Source organism: Tursiops truncatus, chromosome 17, assembly GCF_011762595.2.
Source record: "Tursiops truncatus isolate mTurTru1 chromosome 17, mTurTru1.mat.Y, whole genome shotgun sequence".
Classification (NCBI taxonomy): Eukaryota; Metazoa; Chordata; class Mammalia; order Artiodactyla; family Delphinidae; genus Tursiops; species Tursiops truncatus.
Window position 1 is genome coordinate 56,789,002 of NC_047050.1, and position 20,185 is coordinate 56,809,186.

The 20,185-nt window shown below is 37.2% G+C and overlaps 1 protein-coding gene across 2 annotated transcripts in view; it reads right to left on the reverse strand.

Moving 5' to 3' along the window:
* Nucleotides 1–2,759: 2,759 nt before the first annotated feature.
* EIF3H (eukaryotic translation initiation factor 3 subunit H) overlaps nt 2,760–20,185 on the reverse strand; it is an 86,807-nt gene continuing 69,381 nt past the window's right edge. Inside the window, exons 3-8 of one of the 2 annotated variants that reach the window (XM_019932103.3) lie at nt 17,403–17,570; nt 15,783–15,882; nt 14,415–14,564; nt 6,866–6,983; nt 4,725–4,857; nt 2,760–2,983 (exon numbers count right to left, since the gene is read on the reverse strand). In XM_019932103.3, the coding sequence (XP_019787662.1) occupies nt 2,886–2,983; nt 4,725–4,857; nt 6,866–6,983; nt 14,415–14,564; nt 15,783–15,882; nt 17,403–17,570 (767 nt within the window). In that variant the 3' untranslated portion in view covers nt 2,760–2,885. Of the gene's footprint in view, nt 2,984–4,724; nt 4,858–6,865; nt 6,987–14,414; nt 14,565–15,782; nt 15,883–17,402; nt 17,571–20,185 lie in introns of both variants that reach the window. The other variant, XM_019932102.3, reaches the window with a different exon arrangement.

Genomic DNA, 20,185 nt, shown 5'->3' on the forward strand with positions numbered 1-20,185 from the left:
GAAAAGAGAAAACTGATAAATGGTATATTACATATTTAATTTGAATGAGAAATATTTACTATAAGATGGAATTTACAACTTAAATAAAAAATTCTTTCATAACATTCTAATATCCACATCAGAGTTCAATGCCAGCATGGTTTCAAAGTAAAGCTGACATAGGTTTTCCAAAGAATGTTGTAAAAACATACTGTGAACAGTGTAGTAACATTTTAGAAGACACTAAAACTTAAATATTTAGATGCTGCAAATGAGAAGTTACACCGAACTCCATTAATGACATTAACATTAGATAACCACATCTCCATTTCCAAGCTTCAAAAAATGGAGAAAAAAGTTCCTTTAGTTTACCTCCATATTAAAAAAAATAAGGTATTTGGGGGAGGCTAAAGATTCATTCTCAGGTATTTTCAATTAAATATAATGTTACATTATCTAGAAACCTACAAAGTATTATCCATGATTATGAGGTTAAATATCAAATAGGTTTTACTTTTCTTACTTTGTAACATTTAATTTTCCATTAGGTTAATACGCTAGTTTTTTCTGTTCCTCTTGTTCTTGGGTAAGTGAATGATTTATCAGACTTGGTACTCAGTTTACGAGCTTTTCTCATTTCAACTTGAAGAAACTGCAAATATTTATAGAAGATGAACCACATGTATTTGTTCCTGAAGGTTGTCAGAATATAGCACTCAAATCAAATGCCGAACAGAAGCTATTCCCTAACACTACATACTGTGGAGATTTAATTTCCATTGACATGTTTTCCTAAACAGTTTTTCCCACTACAGTAATTCCTAACTCAAAAACTACTGAAATCTTCTTTTAAGTGTGTACTCACACATTATTGAGTTATGAGGACCTAAACAGTCATACAGAATGCAGAAATAGCCATATCTTTAAAAAATACAATTGAATCCTGTTAAATTAAACATATACCATGAGTAAAAGAGTATATAAGATTATGTTTGAACTGACTTTCCTTCCTTCTTTTTTTTTTTTTTAATTTATTTTATTTATTTTTGCTGTGTTGGGTCTTCGTTTCTGTGCGAGGGCTTTCTCCAGTTGTGGCAAGCGGGGGCCACTCCTCATCGCGGTGCACGGGCCTCTCTTGTTACGGAGCACAGGCTCCAGACGTGCAGGCTCAGCAGTTGTGGCTCATGGGCCGAGCTGCTCCGCGGCATGTGGGATCCTCCCAGACCAGGGCTCGAACCCGTGTCCTCTGCATTAGCAGGCAGATTCTCAACCACAGCGCCACCAGGGAAGTCCCCTTCCTTCTTTTTAGTTTGCTCTTTGATACTTCAAGGGCGCTTTGTTTATCCACAACAAAATTCCAAATCTAGGCAACTAGAATGCAGGGAAATGAACCAAGAATATACCATCCACAAAGGCAGGGACCATGACCAGCTTTGTTTATCAATATACCCCCTCTGTCTAACACAGTCACACTCAAATGTGTTCACTCTAATAAGGAATCACCATGGGCGGGAGTGCAAATCAGTATAACCTTTCTTGACGGAAATATAGCAACTAAAAGCCTTAGAATTATATATACCCTTTGACCAGTAAGTCCGCTTCTAGGAATTTATCCTAGGAAAATTAATTACATGTGAGCAAGGACTTGAATTCTAGGATGTTCGAGGGCCAGATCTTTTTAAAAGCAAAAACCTGCTAACAACCCCCAACATCCTGAACGAGGGCCCAGGGCGCACCCTGCGTCACAGCTCACTCTGAGGCTGCTCCACACCGACCACGGCTCCCCGTGGACTCTGTCAGCGCCCACAGCACCCTACACTGGTCTCCTTCTCTCACCTCCTCTGCACGAGGACAGTGAGATACGACGTGTCTCAGGACCCACTAAAGGGAAAAGAGCCAGGGTGCGATCCAGCTGACTGATCCCAGAGCCCCAGTCTTGCCTCGAAAACAATGTTACTGCAAAAAAAAAGGATTTCTCAACTCTTCTTACCCACCACCCATTCCTTCGATCATCTTCCCAGGAGCCGTGTCTTCAAAGGGAAAACCATCCGTAAGAGTCTCACAGGCACACCTCCGCCGGCTGGTCAATCTCACTGACTTGGGGATTATACAAATGGCAGGATTTTTTTTTTTTCTTTCAAATACAAAATTATTAAAATAGTCTTTTCCCTCCAGTGTAGCACTTGTCTCCCAATTCTTCTTTCCCCACTCATAAAACTTGTTATTAGCATAATTATATTTCACAGTATAAAAAAAATAAACATGAAGCCCTCAATTAAAAAGAAAACACACACACACACAGAATCAATTTCATTTTCATACAAAAACATGGTCCTTTGGTGAAATGATTTTTTTTTTTTTTAATTCTTGTGCCCGATGAATGGCCTATGAGCATGGGGCCTGGGCAACCATCACCTGAAGAAATGAAAAGGCGGACCCACGGGAAGCACGCCAAGCGATTCTAGGCCTGGGGACCAGGGGTGCCGGGGCAAGCACACAAAGCCTGGGGCTTCAGGGGCGCTCACCTGGGAGCGAAGAAGTACTAGATGCACAGTAGGTACCAGGGCCTCTGGCTCGGGCATCGGGACAAGCAGCACTGGACTCGGTGGCTGAAATGTGGCACCACAGAGGTATAACAAAGGTGATGGAGCCTGTAGGTCTGAGCCTGGTGATGCTTCTGGTCAAGCCTGCTTTATCTTTGGAAATACACAGGTATAAGCTAAATAAAAATAAGAAGATAAATATAATATGTCTAAAACCAAATGAGCAAGCAGTCGAGATTATTTTATTATTATTTTATTATTTGCTAGAAAGACTTTTCAATATGCAAGCGCGTTTCTTCCGAGAATTGCCCCAATGTGATCTCAAGAGTCCACGTTAACTCCTTTTCTGGAAACTTCCTTTTCTTAGCTGTTGTATTCTTGAAGAGCCTGGGCCATGAAGAGTTTGCCTAAGTTTTGAGCAGTGAACTCCTTGATGTTCTGGCAGTAAGTGTTAATCTGGCCTGTGCATTTGGGAAAGTGAGAAAGAGAGTCATAATGTTCCACAAACTGTAAAATGACCCAGAATACTAGTCAAACAAGAAAATCAGCGTAACACAGAATCATCAGAATTTTATTTTGTTATGTTTTGAATCAAAAACAAAAACGAAGCAGACACAGATTTAGCGAACAAACTAGTGGTTACCAGTGGGGAGAGGGAAGGGGAGAGGGGCAATATAGGGGTAGGGAATAACAAGACGTACGAACTATTAGGTATAAAATAAGCTACAAGGCTATATTGTACAACACAGGGAATATAGCCAATATTTTGTAATAAATTTAAATGGAGTATAACCTTAAAAAACTGTGATTCACTAAATTGTAAACCTGGAACATATAATATTGTAGGGCAACTATACTTCAATAAAATTTTTTTTAAAAAGAGTTAAGAATTCTATTCGTTCATAAGGGATTAATAAAGAATATAAATTTTTTTTTTAAATAAGCTATCTTCCACTCTTGGTTACATGGATAATGAAGAAAAACGACAACTTTTAAAAAGATTATCAGCAGTCAAGCACATATTAGTTGTCAATCAAAATGTACTGACTGTGCAGACCAGACCAACACTGTAACTAAGACAAGTGAGAAAACCCTTAGCCAGCTAGAAGGGAGACACCAAATCACAGAACTGTAAACTAACCAGACCCACCTGACCCAGATGTTAACTACAGTAGTTTTCAGTCCGTGCTCCGGAAATATTAACAGCCTGCTCCTGCACCCCCAGAGCCCAGACAGAGCATGAGCAAGGAGCCCATGTGAGGAAAGGGCTCCACCACTACATTAGTCTTAAAACTAATGATCTAATCTGAAGCAACAGTTACACATTTCTTGAAAGTATAAGAAATACAATTCTGCTTGAAGTGGCCCTTAAGTAAGTGTCTCAGTTTCCCGAATCTCATTTATACAGGTACCAGAAAGCTTTAAGGAAGCTTTAAGGAATTTTAAGGAATTTGGAATTTCCCCCACACTAAAAATATATCAACAGAATTGAGAAATTGCAGAAGACCCTCTTTTCTCTGAGTTGGATTTTCACTCTAACAAATCTCTCAGACAACTGGCTGACTGAATCAAACAGTATTCAACAACATTCATACAGAAATAAGGTGATTATAGCTAAATAAGGGCATGAATGTTATATATTCAAAATCAAGTCCTGGCACAGGACACAATGGCTCTACTACCTTAAGGCAGTGTTAAATGTTTATCCCCAGAGAAAGTCCATGGAGAGTTACATTCATGTTGCTACAATACAAGTCAAAGAAAGGGAAATACTTCTTTGAGTCAAAAACTTCAGTTCAATTCAAACACCCACTTACAGACTGGGCTCAAGGCTAGGCTAGAACATCAAAAGTAAGGGGTTTGAACTCAATGGTCTTTTGCATTATGAGATGATAAACACTTTTTCTTGGTTTCCATGAAAGATGACTCACACAAAACCTTCCCATTTTAGAAAGTTTATATAATCCCATCTCAAAAGTGTTTGTTTAGATAAACACAGAGTGAAGCACTGAAAGGACCTCAGAAATAACAAAGACTGACAAATTCTTAAATTTCAGAAATTACAGGTGCTAGATTCAAGTCCATCATTTAACCATTTTAAATACACTAACTTTTAGATGTCTTACCCTGTGAATCTCTCCCTGTCTCCTGCTTCCTAAAGAATAAAGAAAACCAGCCATGCTCTGCACTGGCTAACAATACCTGCAATGAGCAGAGAATCCATCCTGGCAGGGGGCTGATGTGGTTTGAAGAGTTTGGACAGATCCTCCTCAGGGAGCGGGGGTTCTCCTCGACTCTGGCGCTGCATATTCTCCTGCTGGCGACGCTGCTGATACTAAAATTCAGAGAGGAAATGATTGGGTTATTCTTCTCTACCTGGGGAGAAAAAAGACCTCCCTCACTTATGTGATCAGCAAAACTCCACTGCTTTGAACTCCAATCTCGGTTTTATAAATGTAACCCTTCATAACTCTTGCTTCTAAGAGGCTAAATATGGTTAACAGTCAAAGAAAACTTCCTTGTTGTAAACTCTAGTGTCACTCTGAGCTCTAAGATTATATAACTAATGATTTAGAAAAACAAAACTGGTTATGTGAGAAACATGGGGCTTACAGGCAAAGAAGCTCAAGATTCATGAGCGAAAGGGAGTAACTTGACCAATTATGACAACGGGGTAAACAGCACTGCAAGTATGATTCATCTTAACTTGAAGAACTAAGTAATGAAATATCATATTGGGGAATTTTTTCAGCTTTATCCTTACTGACCAAAGTAACAATAATACTGATGATGTTACTATTATAACGTCACCATTCCTGTTATTATTATAACAGTAAATACTATCATTTCCTAACAACAGATAATCATCTGTGCTTTAGCTCTACACCGAAGAAAGAATATTAGCACAGATAATGCTTCAAAAACTTTCAAACTCTGGATTCTTAAGACTCAATGCAGAGAAAGTGGGGTTATATATAAAGGTATATATCAACTATAAACTTATAGTTCAAACTACAATCAAGACGCTAATAGCTGTGGATTGCTTACAACAGCAGAGGAAATAATATCCCACACACAGCCTTAAAAGGTCAGATAATGGGAAACCAGGGTAGGCTAGTAAAAATTTTAAGTCCTTAGATAAGGGAAGTAACTTGCTTTGCAAAAATTTCTACTCATTATGGGGTATGAGAGTAGAAGTGAGACAAATCTAAAAAGGGTTATGAATGGTGCTAAGTAGGAATAAATGTCAAATGCAAAAATTTATATCATACTAGAATTCTAAAAAATATCTCCTAAGATTGGTTTCCAGAATCAACTGTTTCATTGGTGACAGATTTTCAATTTGATCCTCCAGTTGGGTCTTTTACCTACAGGAAGAACCAGCAAGGGAATGGGATCAAGCTGGTTTTATTCTCCCCAGTTTATAAGAGACTTTCACCATCACCATCTTCACCACCATCTTTTCAGTTAAAAAAATGATACTTTATAGATTTATATGTGTTTTAAAAATTCTATGTGTGTAGAAACACAGTATTTTAAATTTCACTAAATATATGAACATTGGTATTAAATTAATTTTTTAAATATGATATTCTCAGAACCACTTAGTTGTGCTTAAAATCCTACAGTTACCAACATCTAATTTAAAGTACATTTTAATGAACAGAGTAATCAAACACTCACATATATGTACATTCTGGAATCAACTTATTTATGAATCAAATGCTAAGAACATTTCAGAGCAATATAGTCCAAAACAGTATTCCAGGAACTGTGAAAATCATGTGGTCTTCAGGCAACACTAATAAAGATTAAGATTAAATGGCCAGAGCAGTGTGGATGTGCATATGAGAATATCCAGGTAATTCCAGATAAATCTGTATTATACTATCTATTTCACAACAGTCGATCTATTATTTCCTATCAAAATTGCTTGCTCTTAATCACAATTGCTCAGTTTTTTAAATGAACTGAAGACCGCTAACTGTACTGCAATGAGCCACTAGCAAACCAATTATAGTTAGTAAAGAAATGAGCTGTGACCCTCTAGAATCTCTCTGCCTCTGATTTTCTCAATAAATGTATCTCTTTTTTGCATAACCTTGGCATTACAATCTGAGCTTAATCTACCAGCTCTCTTCAAGATAGGTATTTTTAAGTACAACTTGTAAATAATATATTAAGAATATATATATAAAGAATAATCTTTTAAAACATGATAGAGTTACTAGCTAAGAGTCAATGCTTTATCAAAGATAATTAAGATCGTTTTGAAGATGACTCTTGAAGCACCATACTTCGAAAGAAATTCTATGTTTGCTGAATTTTCCCATAATACCAACCTGATGTTTCTGCTGCTGCTGTTTACTCGTGTTCCTCATGTATGTGTTATATTTAACTATATCTTGGCTCATTTCATCCACTCTGTCCATCAGCAACTGGAGGGTCTTCCCCAAATGACTGCTGAAATATAAAGTAAGTATACTGACGTGTCATACTTTAAAGTTATAGCTCTGTCACTGCTCTAAGTAGTTTTGAGATATTAAACTGATCTGCCATTTGCTAAAAAAAATGAAAGCACACACATACAGGAAAGCAAAGGCAGAGGAGAGAATGAGAGTCGGCTTGTTATTAAACTTTCCATACCGAACCCACAACTATTAACTACAAGGGTATCTGAAATAGCTCAATTTCTTAGTGTCAGAGCATACACATGTCAGAGTAGAAAGAGTTAAACATATCTAGCAGGGTATCTAAAATGGGTACTTTCTGAACAATCAAGTTTAACCTAGGCTCAGTACTCCTGAACCTGTTTCCTGAGCCCCGCCTCTGCTCTCCCCAATTGTGCTCCAGAGCATTCAAATCAGTAGCCACAGAAAGGAAGAACCGGCAACCGGACTGAGACGTCTGGCACATGATTTCTCTACCTAGCAGGTTCTGAAAGAGTAACAATAGCATTTATTCTGCAAGGCCAAATGAAGCAAGAGGGCTCCTTCCCCTCTGCCCTTCCTAAAATCTGAAGTACAGTCATTCATCTTTCTTTTCCTCTCCATAAATTTCTACTGCAGCTTACTTACCAAAATCTTCTTACAAAGAGATGCTAATGGTTAGTACAACACCCACCATATTCACTGATTTCTGCCCACAACTATCTCCTACCATGTTAAGGCCCAGTACACGTATATGTACTCTAAAAATCACTAGCTGACAAATAGTACTCATTCATTCATTCCACACAGGTATCTACTAAACACCTATTATGTTCCAGCCTCAGTGATAGCAAATAAGGAGACACTAGTGAATGAGACATTCCTGGTCTCGGTCTTCACTGAGCTTACATTTGATGGGGAGGGGGAGGAGGGAAGAGGGGAGATAAGACACTTAGATAGTGTGGTCACAATATCTCTTTTAAAAGGTGACAGGCTGGCGCTTCCCTGGTGGCGCAGTGGTTGAGTCCGCCTGCCGATGCAGGGGACGCGGGTTCGTGTTCCGGTCCGGGAAGATCCCACATGTCGCGGGGCGGCTGGGCCCGTGAGCCATGGCCGCTGAGCCTGCGCGTCCGGAGCCTGTGCTCCGCAACGGGAGACGCCACAACAGTGAGAGGGCCGCGTACCGCAAAAAAAAAAAAAAAAAAAGGTGACAGGCTGGAAGCACAAGGTTAGAAGGAATCAGCCATGCAAAAAGTATTCTAGGTGAAAGAAAGCCCAAGTGCTGAAGGCCTGAGGTGGGTAAGAACTAGACAGGTAAAAAGAGGAGGCCTGGCATGGGAGGAGCACAGAGACAGGCTACGGAGGCCAGACAAGCACACACCAGGAGCCATTAGCTGCCTCGCACAACACCCCAACCACACGGTCACTTAGTGTGAATGAGAACCCGCGACTCTGACATGAATCCCTGGTGACATGTTTTGCCTGAAATTTTAAAATGATTTAGCCTGGCTGCTATGCAGAGAATACACTGGAGGGTAGCAACTAGGAGACAGTTAAGAGTCCACTGTGGAGTGCTGGCAAGAATGTGGAGAAATTAGAATACTCATACGTTGTGGGGAGAATGTAAAATGATGCGGCCACAGTGGAGAACAGTTTGGTGGTTCCTCAAAAAGTTAAACATAGGGTTACCATATAACCCAGCAATTCTACTCCTAGGTATATACTCAAGAGAACTGAAAACTTTTTGCTTACACAAAAACTTGTACATGTATGTTAATAGCTGCGTTATTCAAAACAGACAGAAACTGGGGAAAAAAACCGAAAAGGATGAATGGATAAACAAACTGTGATTTGTACATACAATGAAATACTACTGAGTTATAAAAAGAGCAAAGTACTGATATATGAATGAAACTTAAAGGCATTATACTAAGTGGAAGAAGCCAGACACAAAAGGCCACTTACAGCATGGTTCCATTGATAGGAAACGTCCAGAAGAGGCAAATCCACAGAGACAGAAAGTAACTACTGGCTGCAAGGGGATGAGGGGAGGCAAAGTGACTACTTAGAGGCATGGGGTTTCTGCTTGGGGTGATGAAAATGTTTCAAAATTAGTGGTAATGATTGCACAATACTGCAAATGTATTAAAAACCACTGAACTGTATTCTTTAAAAATGGTTAAAATGTTAGATTTTATTTTACATGAATTTTACTTTAAAACTGCACGCGCGCGCACACACACACACACACACACACACACACACACACACACAGAATCTACTGTGGCATTGCAGAGAGAAGTAGTGGCGGCCTGGAACAGCCCAGTGGCAGTGAACATGGAGAAAAGTGGGCAGAACTGAGAGAGGAATCAAGGGAGACTCCCAGTTTCCTGGCTTGAGCAGCTAAACGGTTGGTTACAGCACTTACAGAGAAAGAAAAGGCTGAGGAAGAAACAGACTGGGAATATTGGGAATGACTAAAAGTAAATCCAGTTAAAACATGGATTCCATCTGTAACCTAAAGAAAATAATTAGAAAGCTGAGCATAGGGGTGTGTGTGTGTGTGCGCGTGTGTGTGTGTAGATAAATTTATCTTTTAATCCCAGTCTGGCACTATCTATATTACCTCGATCCAGCAGCTTGGTCTAATGACTTAACTGAAGAATCAAGTGCTTTTTTCAAATTAAATTTTATTTCATATTTATCTTATTCCATTGTAATTTTGTGAATCATTTTTCACTTTTAAATATTTCTTCTTTGGACATCAGATTAAGTATTCACTTTTCTGTTCTTTTCCAATTTCTTAATAATCTGATTTTAATTCATCCATAATTTGAGCTGATGGTGCAAGATCAGTAATTAAAATGATTTTTTTTCCCCAATAGCTAATCAAATGTCCAGATCCACTGATTATTTAGTTACAATGCTTTCCAAGTAACTTAAGGGCTGAAATTTAACTATACTGTGCCCTCTCACATGCATTCTTTCACACACATTACTGAGTACATACTTACTTTTCGAGTCACTCTGTTGTAAGATACTATATTCAGTCACTCTGTTATAAGATACTATATAAGACATTGTTGCACTCAAAGCACTCTAGTGAGAAGCAAGGAACACAAAAAGAAATGCAACACAGTGGTAGTAGATTCTATAATAGAACAGAAGCATAAAAGACAGTTTGGTGGGATCAGATGAGACTTTCCAGATTATGTGACAGCTGAATTTTGAGTTTTTGAAGGAGCTGAAGATGGGAGTTGGAGACAAGGAAGATGCAGAGGGACACTGCAGATACCGTGTGTAGTTAGCATGGTCAGAGACACTGGCATGAAAAGCATGATACATCTGAAGAACTGCAAGTAACAGTCCATCAGAAGAAGCACGGGAGAAGGGCAAGACTGGGAAAAAAGAGAGCAATGAAACTGAAGAGGCAAACGACCTCACGGTGCAAAGACTCTTGGAAGTTGGGCTATAAGTTTGGATGCTACTCCAAGGACAATGGGGACTCAGCCAAATATTTTAAGCAAAGGAGTAATATGATCATACAATTTGCATTTAGCAAGATCACTGCAATGAAAGAGGAAAAGGTTAGAAGCAGGAAGTTAGGAGACTGTGAAAGTAATCAGGAAAAGAAATAATGAGGCCCTGACCTAAGGTAGCAAAAGACAAGGAATAAGATGAAATCACCCCAGGAATCACACACAGGAAGACAGACCCCAAGGAACACCGATATTTAGGGATGGGCAGAAGAAGGTTGACTGTGGAGAATGAGAAGTAACCCAGAAGTAACCCAGTGGTAGTATCCTAAACTACAAAGAAAGTATTTCAGGAAGAAGGTTTATCAACATATTAAATTTTCAACACTCTATAACATCCAACAATATCGTGATAAAGTTACCTTTTGCAACTTCAGCAAGAACTCTAACAACACAGAATAGATGGAATACTAAGTGTTTAGGATAAGTGGAAAATGAGTAAATACAGACAGCGACATATAGAAAATCCTATTAAGAGTTTGACTGTAAAAAAAAAAGGGGGGAGAAAATGAAGTAAAAGGTTAAAGGAGATGGATATTAATGGCACGAGGTCAAAAGGTGTTTTTTCTGTAACTTTGTTGTTTAAGATGATGGTGACTTTAAACAAGTTTAAATGTCCTTACTTACTCTTAGGAGATGCATGTTCAAGTATTTAGGGGTTAAGTGCCACATCTGCAATTTACTTTCAAATGGTTCAGGAAAGAAAGTACCCATTTGTGTCTAGAGAGAGAAAGAGAACAGGTGCAAATGTAGCAACACATACACCTGGTGAATACAGGTCAATGTTTATGGGTGTTCACTGTATTACTTATTATCCTTTCAATTTTTCTCAACTGTCGAGCATTAAAAAAAAAAAATTAATGGGAAAATCCAGTCAATAAATGTAACAGAAAAGAACCAGTACAGAGAGGAACTGGAGATACCCAAGGAGAGAGGGTGCAGAAAAAGACAGAGCTGGATGAGGCCTCAGGGGAGACACTGATCCCTCATTTTCACCAGTTAAAGAACTGAGGCCCAAAGAACTATATTAAATACAAGAAATACTGTAATTAACTACATGATTACTTGTTAAATAAGTCACTATGTTCTTAAGCGCAAAAGAAATTCACAGAAGGGAAAGATCACCACCAATCCTTGACTGGGTGATCGAGGAGAGAGCAATGACACTGGAGAAAGCCATTAAGAAGAGTTAACTGCCATTGCAGAGAAAGATCTATTATTTTTTCCAGACCTTACATCTTGGAGACTGACTACACTGATTTTAGCAATGAAAAAGGTGCTACTAGAAGAGAACTTCCCTCTCTACTAAAAAGCGTCTTTAACGCAAAGTACTAACATTACGTGTTGTAGGTATATGTAATTATAGTGAAAGAGCACAAGCACAGGTATGTGGACTTTAAACATTTCATAACACTTCTGTTACTATAGTGCTCTTCAGAAATCTAACCAATAAGAAATACGTGAAAATCTGCACAGTACAGGTCTTGAAGGGCAAAAGGAATTAACAATAATACAGAACTATTTCACAGGTAACACTCATAGGAAATCAGGTCCACTACCAAGAGCAATTTTATGGGGATCTTTTCAGTACCAGTTCAACTAGAATCGTGAAACGGAGTTATTGTTGGCAGTTTCAATAATATAGTCTTTTCTTTTATTTCCAAGGAAAGAAAGAACTGAAAACAGATAACTTAAACAGATGTGAATGGAGAGGTGCAGTGATAAGTCTGCTCTGGCTACAGTATCAATTTGTCCTTATTATCCTTCATGTATGATGCCCACCCTTAGTTTACTTTTTTAAAGAGGAAATAAGAACAGAATTGTTTTTTCATGTGTGAAAAGCCAAAGGCTTGATTTTTAAAAATTAATAAAGGCTGTTATGAAATAACCATTATCAGAACTTCCGTCTAATATTATTAAAATTAAGAATTAGAATTTTTTAAATGAAGGGAATGCAATATGTTTTATTCATAGCATAAAGCAAAGTTATCAGGTAAATGAAAGAACTGGAACACGCATACGGGTTGTGATAAGCAAGACCAAGCAAAATGTTTAAGGAGCTACTTCAGAATGATTCTGATGCGGTTTCTTAGAAAAAGTTTTATGGCAAATGATGATTAGCAATCATCATGCTACTAATGTTAGAAATTAAAATTTGAGAGGTACAAAGGTTACATTACAGTCTTTTAAATTAGTACTATCAATTTGGGCCAAAGTAACAGTCCATTCGTATAAGCACTGCTTCAAGGTTGCTTCTTTTTTTTTCTCTTCTCCCAATAGGAACACCAATTTACCCTTTTAAATAACTTCACATGGAAAGCAAACATATTCTCTTCCTATTTCATATAAAATACAGAAGATTAAAAACTATAATAAAATATTTGTCCAGATCTTAGTTGCTATGGCGAACTGAGAACATTTTCTTGGCTATTCTAAATGCCGCTTTGGACAAACAGACATTACAGACCAGCTCATTGGTAATGGGAAAGCAGAGAAGGGCTGTATTTGTTTTGTATCCTCAATAAAGGAAGCTCGGAGAAAGGTGAAGACGTAAATAATATGTAAGCAAAAGCTTTCACATAGTAAATTTAAAATTATTATGTAACTATATACTTAATACATCAAATTGCATGCTGTAAAAGGTTCTTAGCTCAATGCTTTAAATACAGGTGTGCCGAGTGTGTTTGTGAAAGCAATGAAGAAAAATATGACCTTCTAAAAGAGACAAATTAAAGGACTATTATGAACATACATTTGCAAACAGTACACTCTTTAGTGCCAAATGACCCTTGCAACCTGGCTGTATTACTGAGCCCTCCGTTTACCATCCAGCTTCCATCTCCTTCCCCTGTTAAGACTTTCTAGTGGCCTCTGTGATGAATTCATGCAATGAAGGTGGCACTTCAACCACAGTGCCACCCATCCCAGTGCATGGAGAAGAACATTGGGTATATTGGTCCTTCTGGGTTTACCCCTACTTGTCTTATACTGAAGAAGTACAAAGCCTGCATATTCTTTTGTACTAGCTTCTATCTGGGATAACTAGAAACCTGATAAATAACTGAGCTTCTGTTCCAAACTGGTTGCTTTATGAAAACACACCTTGTTTTTCTAAGCCATTCAGCAAATGCATACTGATAGATTACCTACTTGCTATTAGCCTTCTCCTGCCACAAAACAATCACTAACATCAGGCTTAAAGGGAATTTAAGAGGAGCTATATACATGACTCTGTTCATATTTCTGTTAAAAGCAATCAATGAGGGGAAATGAAACATTAATTTCATAAAGGAAATAATCTGTTTTAGAACGCCTCAGTCAGCATTTTATCAATATAATAAATAATATCTTAGCAACTAGATAGCCAAAGCAGTCACAATGAAGCAAATGATGTCACCACTGTCTAAGAAGCAAAAGCCAGTGTGAGGTTCAGAAAATTCTAATTTTGGTTGAAAATTCAAATGGAAAGCTTACTGCTTATAGAGTCTACATCTGAACAAGGGCAAATGCCACAGTAAAACAAAGAAGCATTTTGGTTTTCTCCCAAGCATTATTAAATATCCAGACCTAATACCACGGCCTCTAAGGATACTGTACAATAAATAAAGCTGAGGCAAATCACAAAACCCCTCCCCTGTGGGCATGGACCATCTCAAAGCAAAAATGACACAGAGAAGGCAGCAGAGCGTTCCTATGATAACAGGAGCTATTAGTATTCAAACACCACCTCACTTTATCAATAACCACGGTGTTTTTCCTTGGATTTTAGTAGAGCTGGACAAGTACTACATGTTGCTACTATGTCTTAAGAACCTCAAAATGTGCTTAAGTAATTTTCTTCTTGTTTCACAGGTTAAAGTCTAAGTAAAAGACTCTTTTGCAGAAAGTGATAAAAAAGGGACTTTTCATTAGACAGGGCTGCTTACCTGCTAGCAAGACTGAGCAATTCATGTTTATCTGCTACAGCTGACTTCTTCTCAAGCTCCCACATTAGGACGTTGATCAGATGTGAATTTTTAATTACAATCGGCACTTCTTCAAACATGTGCTCAAAGGTGATATTTCCCTTTTTCAATCTGTGAAGCATGTTAAAAATACATTAGTCTGATGGTCAGAAGTAAGTGTTAAACTGATTATTTCATACATTTTCCCTAATTACAGGCCCTCTTCAGGATTTTTGTCTCATTAGCACTTTTAAAAAGGGAGAGAAACTAGAGTTTTACAGAGTCAAGCCTAAGTCGAGTGATTTGAACAACTCTGAAAATGATCCGAGTTGGAGCTATAAGACTAGAAAATAAGACTCTTAGCAAAAGAAACTATTGTTTCTTCACAATCAGGTTATCTTCAAAATTTCAGATACTAAAATGTAAATGCCATAGGAAATCATGCTATATAATCTATATCTAAAATATTTAAAATAGCTAGAAAAGAGAAATACTCTAGTTTTTGGAAAGTTCACTTTAAAAGCCAACTGAACTCAAGAGATTAACAAGTAGCAGGGCACTCACACGTTACTCCACACGCGGTGGCTGAGAACACGGAGAGAACGCAACTCCTCAGAGTTTAGTTATAACTACCATGCCCAGGAACTGTTCAAGAGTTAGCTTTTCTTTTTAAATGCTTCGCATCTTAATTTCTTTAGGAGCCAAATGGTAAACTAGTAATGAATTGTCTGTCCTACATGAAGTCAAAAGCACTAACTTTAATAAGAAATAAAAATTCCTATAATTAACAGAAAATGAAAGAATTCTGAATTTTTAAAATTTTAATGTAAATATTCCAATGCCATTATGTAGGATCACAAAACAGCTTTTTCAATTAATTCTTTGCATACCTGTCACCCATAAAATATCCAAAAAAATCCACATTCCTTACTGAACCCCCAAAAATATTTATATCTTTCCACACACCCCCAATGAAACAGGTCAGACAATAAGACAAACAGCTCACGACTGTTCTGATACAGAACTTACAATCTGACAGCCACTGAACACTCACTCATCCCATCTCCCTTTATTTAATCATACATTTCTTCAAATCCAGTAGCTAATTAATCCCCACTCTAACTGAATTCACTCATGCTGAGAACAACAGATGAGACATTCCATAAAGAACAGTTTAAACATGGAAAGGGAGAAATCAAGTGGCACTCAGCCATGCAGAAACTTCTACCGTCCACATGGCAAAAGCATTACCACACCACCACCGAGGATTCAATACATGTGGCAAACTAATATCTTAAAAGAAAAACACCCGATCCTTAACATATGCCTTATAGGCCCCCAAACACTTACGCTTCGGGAGAAAAATCCTTCTCTTTACAAACTTCCATCAGTTTAGGAGTCAGTCTGTATGCCTTTAGTGAGAGAGACCCTTGGGCAGTTTTTATGGGATCTCAAATAAGGAAAAGAAAAAGAAATTACTAAGAATTCTGTCACTACCAGTGCCCAAATGACACTGGTTCTGGGCACATTCTGTTAATTATCATAGTCTTTGCAAAATGAAGATCAAAATAAATAATCAGAACACAATTTGAAGCAGATTCAAACCAGCATAGCAAACAGTAAGTGAAAATGCAGGAACCTATCATCCTACTTATAATAGGCAGAATAACTTCCTCCCGAAAGTATAAACAGAAGATACAAAATACAGTTATTTTCAAATCTATTCCTCAGCTAGAACCAGCAATCTTGACAAAAATTAAATATAGCATATGTTCTATACATCTTACATACATCTTGTATAATTAGAAGGAAAGTACTAATGAATATTAAACATGAAAATTCACTGGACACATTGTGTAGTTCTTAGTCCACTAATTTAAATAAACAGCCCTTCCAAAATTTATCCATCCTAACAATCACTGTTCAAATTTTTTAGTTAAAGCAGATTCTAAAAACAAAACCACTAAAGTCAAAGTACAATCACAAGTGTCTCTTTAGTTTTAGAGAAACTAATTTTATCAAAGCTAACGCTTAAACACTCCGTGAGTAAGGGAGCTTAGCACTTGCTGCATAACGGCTCCAGCATGCCAATATTCGCCTAAAACCTGTGTTAACATTCATGTTGCCTGAAACTTAACACAGTGAAACTTTTAGCAATAGGTGATAAAATGAAAACCAAAATAGATTGAAACAAGTGGAAAATTCATCAAGGTCTGATGATGCAATGTTTCCAGCCAGTATAAGTACACTTTAACAACTTGTTCTTTACTGTAATCCAATTGTTAACATACTGAAACAATTTGGGGGCAGCTCATAAGATTGATCGTATTCATTAGTATTTTTTCTGACAGATACTCAGGACGTTACATTTACTTCTCAGCTGGAAACTATATGCAAGTCTGCCAGATATGGCAAACTGTGAGTGTTTGGGGAGGGGGAAGGCTATAAAGCTGTTAAATTGCCTACAGTTCTGATACAGCACAGAACATCTGGTCTGGAGAGCTTGAGGAAACACCATTAAATAGGCCGAAAAGAAAAAAATCTTTGTGCTAAGAAACAGTCCAGGTTTTGTACGCTGCTGTCAGAGGTATAAAAAAACTTGGCACACTGTGTTATGATTGGTCAGTCACGTACAGAGCCAGACACTCTAGCAATCGGGGTTTGTTAGACATCTGGTCTAGTTCCACCAGCCCCTTCAAATGAGGGAGGGGAGATGGAGGAATAAAAATGAAGCAGCTACTCCAGCATTCCAAAATGTACACATCAGGGCTCTGATAGCAAGAAAAATAAACAGAAAGAAGGAAACCCTGTCTAGACTTAGCTGCTGCTGAGGCTGCTGCAGAAACAGGGTTGGTATTTACTTGAGAAGGCCTGCCAGGCTGCTCTTAGAGGCGAAAAGACAGAAAGCAAAAATAGTAGTAGTAATAATATTAAGGGAAGAAAAGAATAATAAAGGAAACTCCTACTAACCGTAAATGAGAACGACAGATTCTTCAATGGCATGCTGGTAACTGAACTGAGAATCCAGAAGCGCCCGGGTGACGAACGAGCCGTAGTATGTGGACTGGTACCAGCCCACGTGGAGATGGTCGATGTTTACATGGCGAAGGCTCCGCATCATTTCCATCTGATATTGGACTAGATGATGGGGACGAGGGGGACAAAAGAAAAACTATTTAATGACATTACCCATATTAAAAACAAGCCTTTTTGGAAACAAATTTCTACACAACTGTTTATTAGCTAAAGGGAACAGGTTTCCAGATTTTAAATTCATTTGCTTCACATGTAAAGAAAACAAATTAAGCTTTCAAATCATTAGGGCATTCCTTTTCTCATTAACAAAAACACATTTTGTAGAAACAGTATTAAAAATCTAATAATAATGCCTTATTCCAAACAAGTAATTATTTATTAAATGTGTCTCCACTTTTAAGGAAAAAATTTGTGTAATTACTAAATTGGATGGTTGTAAGAAGTTATGTTTGAATTAATAAGTTGAGAGTAGTTATCAACGTCTTCAACACAGCTTTAGAACTGAGAAGTTAAAACCATCAAGAAAACCAACAGGAAAACAATTAACTACCACATTATTTAAGTATGAACAGGACACAAGCTGTAGCTGATTAAAAATAGAAGAATTCATTTTTGCCTTCAACTGGTGCCCCCTGCTGCATGTGCTAAATTTAGAAAAGAATTCTTTTTTCTTGTCTGTGTGTTCCTTTGTGTTAAGTAATCAACAGTATTTTTTTTCATTAGAATAGTTATATTTTAATCACCATGTACAGAATGAAACAGTTGGATGACTTTTACATGTCAAATTAATGACTATAACGTATATTATTAACTCAAAGCTGTATTACTAGAAAAATGGGTGCAGACACTATAATAATGTATTCTGAAAAGCAATATAGCCCAATAATGAGTAGCAAATATGTAAAACAGGAGAAAATTTTATAGTTAACGTAATATTCAAGCTATTTCTATTACAATAAAAATGCATGACTGTGTTGAGTAAACATATTTGCTTAACTCAAAATCTAACCATTTCATTTTCAAAACTCTTAATCAGGTTTTAGCAAAAGTAAAGTTAAATATCTGTCATTTCCTTGGTTATAGCACTACAGTTTTACAAAGCAAACAAAATTCAGAATCATAAAGTATAGAAGAACCTTCCCCAGATGGACATGGTCTTTTCAACATTTGTTACTAGGTAAAGAAAGTATAAATCTGCTTATTCCAAGGAAGGTTATATTTCTTATGATAAAAGATGGCAGCCAACTCATCAACTACTCAAGAATTATGTGTTTTTTGAAGTTTTCTTTTCATATACAATATGAAGGCTTCAAGAAGAAGCAGTATAAAATTAACATGGTAATCTTGAATCAATTACCTTTTATCTTAATTTTTTCGCTTCTAGCATATAAGATATCCCCCTTCCTAGCCAGTTTAACAGATTCCTATCAACCACATAAAACTGGGATAGAACCATTGCTATTGTTTCTTTCTGCTTTAAAATTTCATAACTCTTTTAAAGTAAAATCACTGATTTGGCTAGTAAAATTTAATCAAATATAACTTATGAATGAAAAATTCTAATATCACCAGTAAAACAGGAGCCAGAACTAAATTTAATTATTTATTTTAAAAGGATAGGAAAGAGGAGATGGGGAGCAATTACCAAGCAACTGACAGTACAAACACGATTTTATAGGATGAGTTTTTTAAAACTGGTACTTCTAAAACATCTGTCAATGTACAATTTAGCTATAATATAAGCAGAAGACAGATTCTACCAACTGGCAGTAGTAGAAAAGAAGAAAAGACCCGGAGTCTAGTGATCTAGGTTCTCATGTCGGCTCTGAGATTTCTGCCGTGGGGCATCTCGCTGTCCTTCTCTGATGCTCAGTTTTCCCATCTCCAAAAAGATCTGAGAGCTCATCCCAGTCAAAATGCTACGATTCCACACTGTTCACTGGATATGCTAATTACAAGTAATGATTCTTCTATAAACTAAAGCAGGTAGCATGCATTAATAATTAAAATAAAAGTGCTTTCCTATGAAAAATATTCTGTAATCTTACTGTCAAACAGCCTGAATACAACAGATTTTATAATAGCATTTTCAGGATGCATGAAGTAGAAAACTTTACAATCAGTAGCAAACCTCCAGATTCCTTCTTCATCCAGAGTCTTACCTATCTTACAGCCCCTTGGTAACGATAAGGAGGAAAATGAAGTGTTTCTCTCAGCTAGAGAAGAGACTAAAGACTATAAGCCTATGAATGAAGCCTGTCGCCCTCGGAGATACCATTGTAATAAATGCCAATGTATTTATTTCTGGGGATTGAGGGATGAAGAAATAAACCTCTATATTACGGGTGAGGCTGGAGGTGGGGGGAGCACTTCTATTTTCCTCTTCTACAGCTTAGAAAATCATGACATACAAGATTTTACGAGGCTTTAATAAAAATTTATTTTTAAGGTCTTAAGAGTTTTCATAGGATGAAAATACAAATCTAAGGGTTAAGACCTATGACAGGTGAGTTAATAAAATTGCTTTTGAAAATCTACAATGAACTGGAATTTCACTATTACACACACAAAAAAATATGTGAAATTTCAGGTCATTCTTCATCTAGGTTTAGACCTACCACCCCAATTTTTTAAATTAAAAAACACAACTTTTTTTTTTTTAAATGCATGTCCTCTTGGAGGTATCAGAGAAAGAAAGGATCTAACTAAAAAGACTA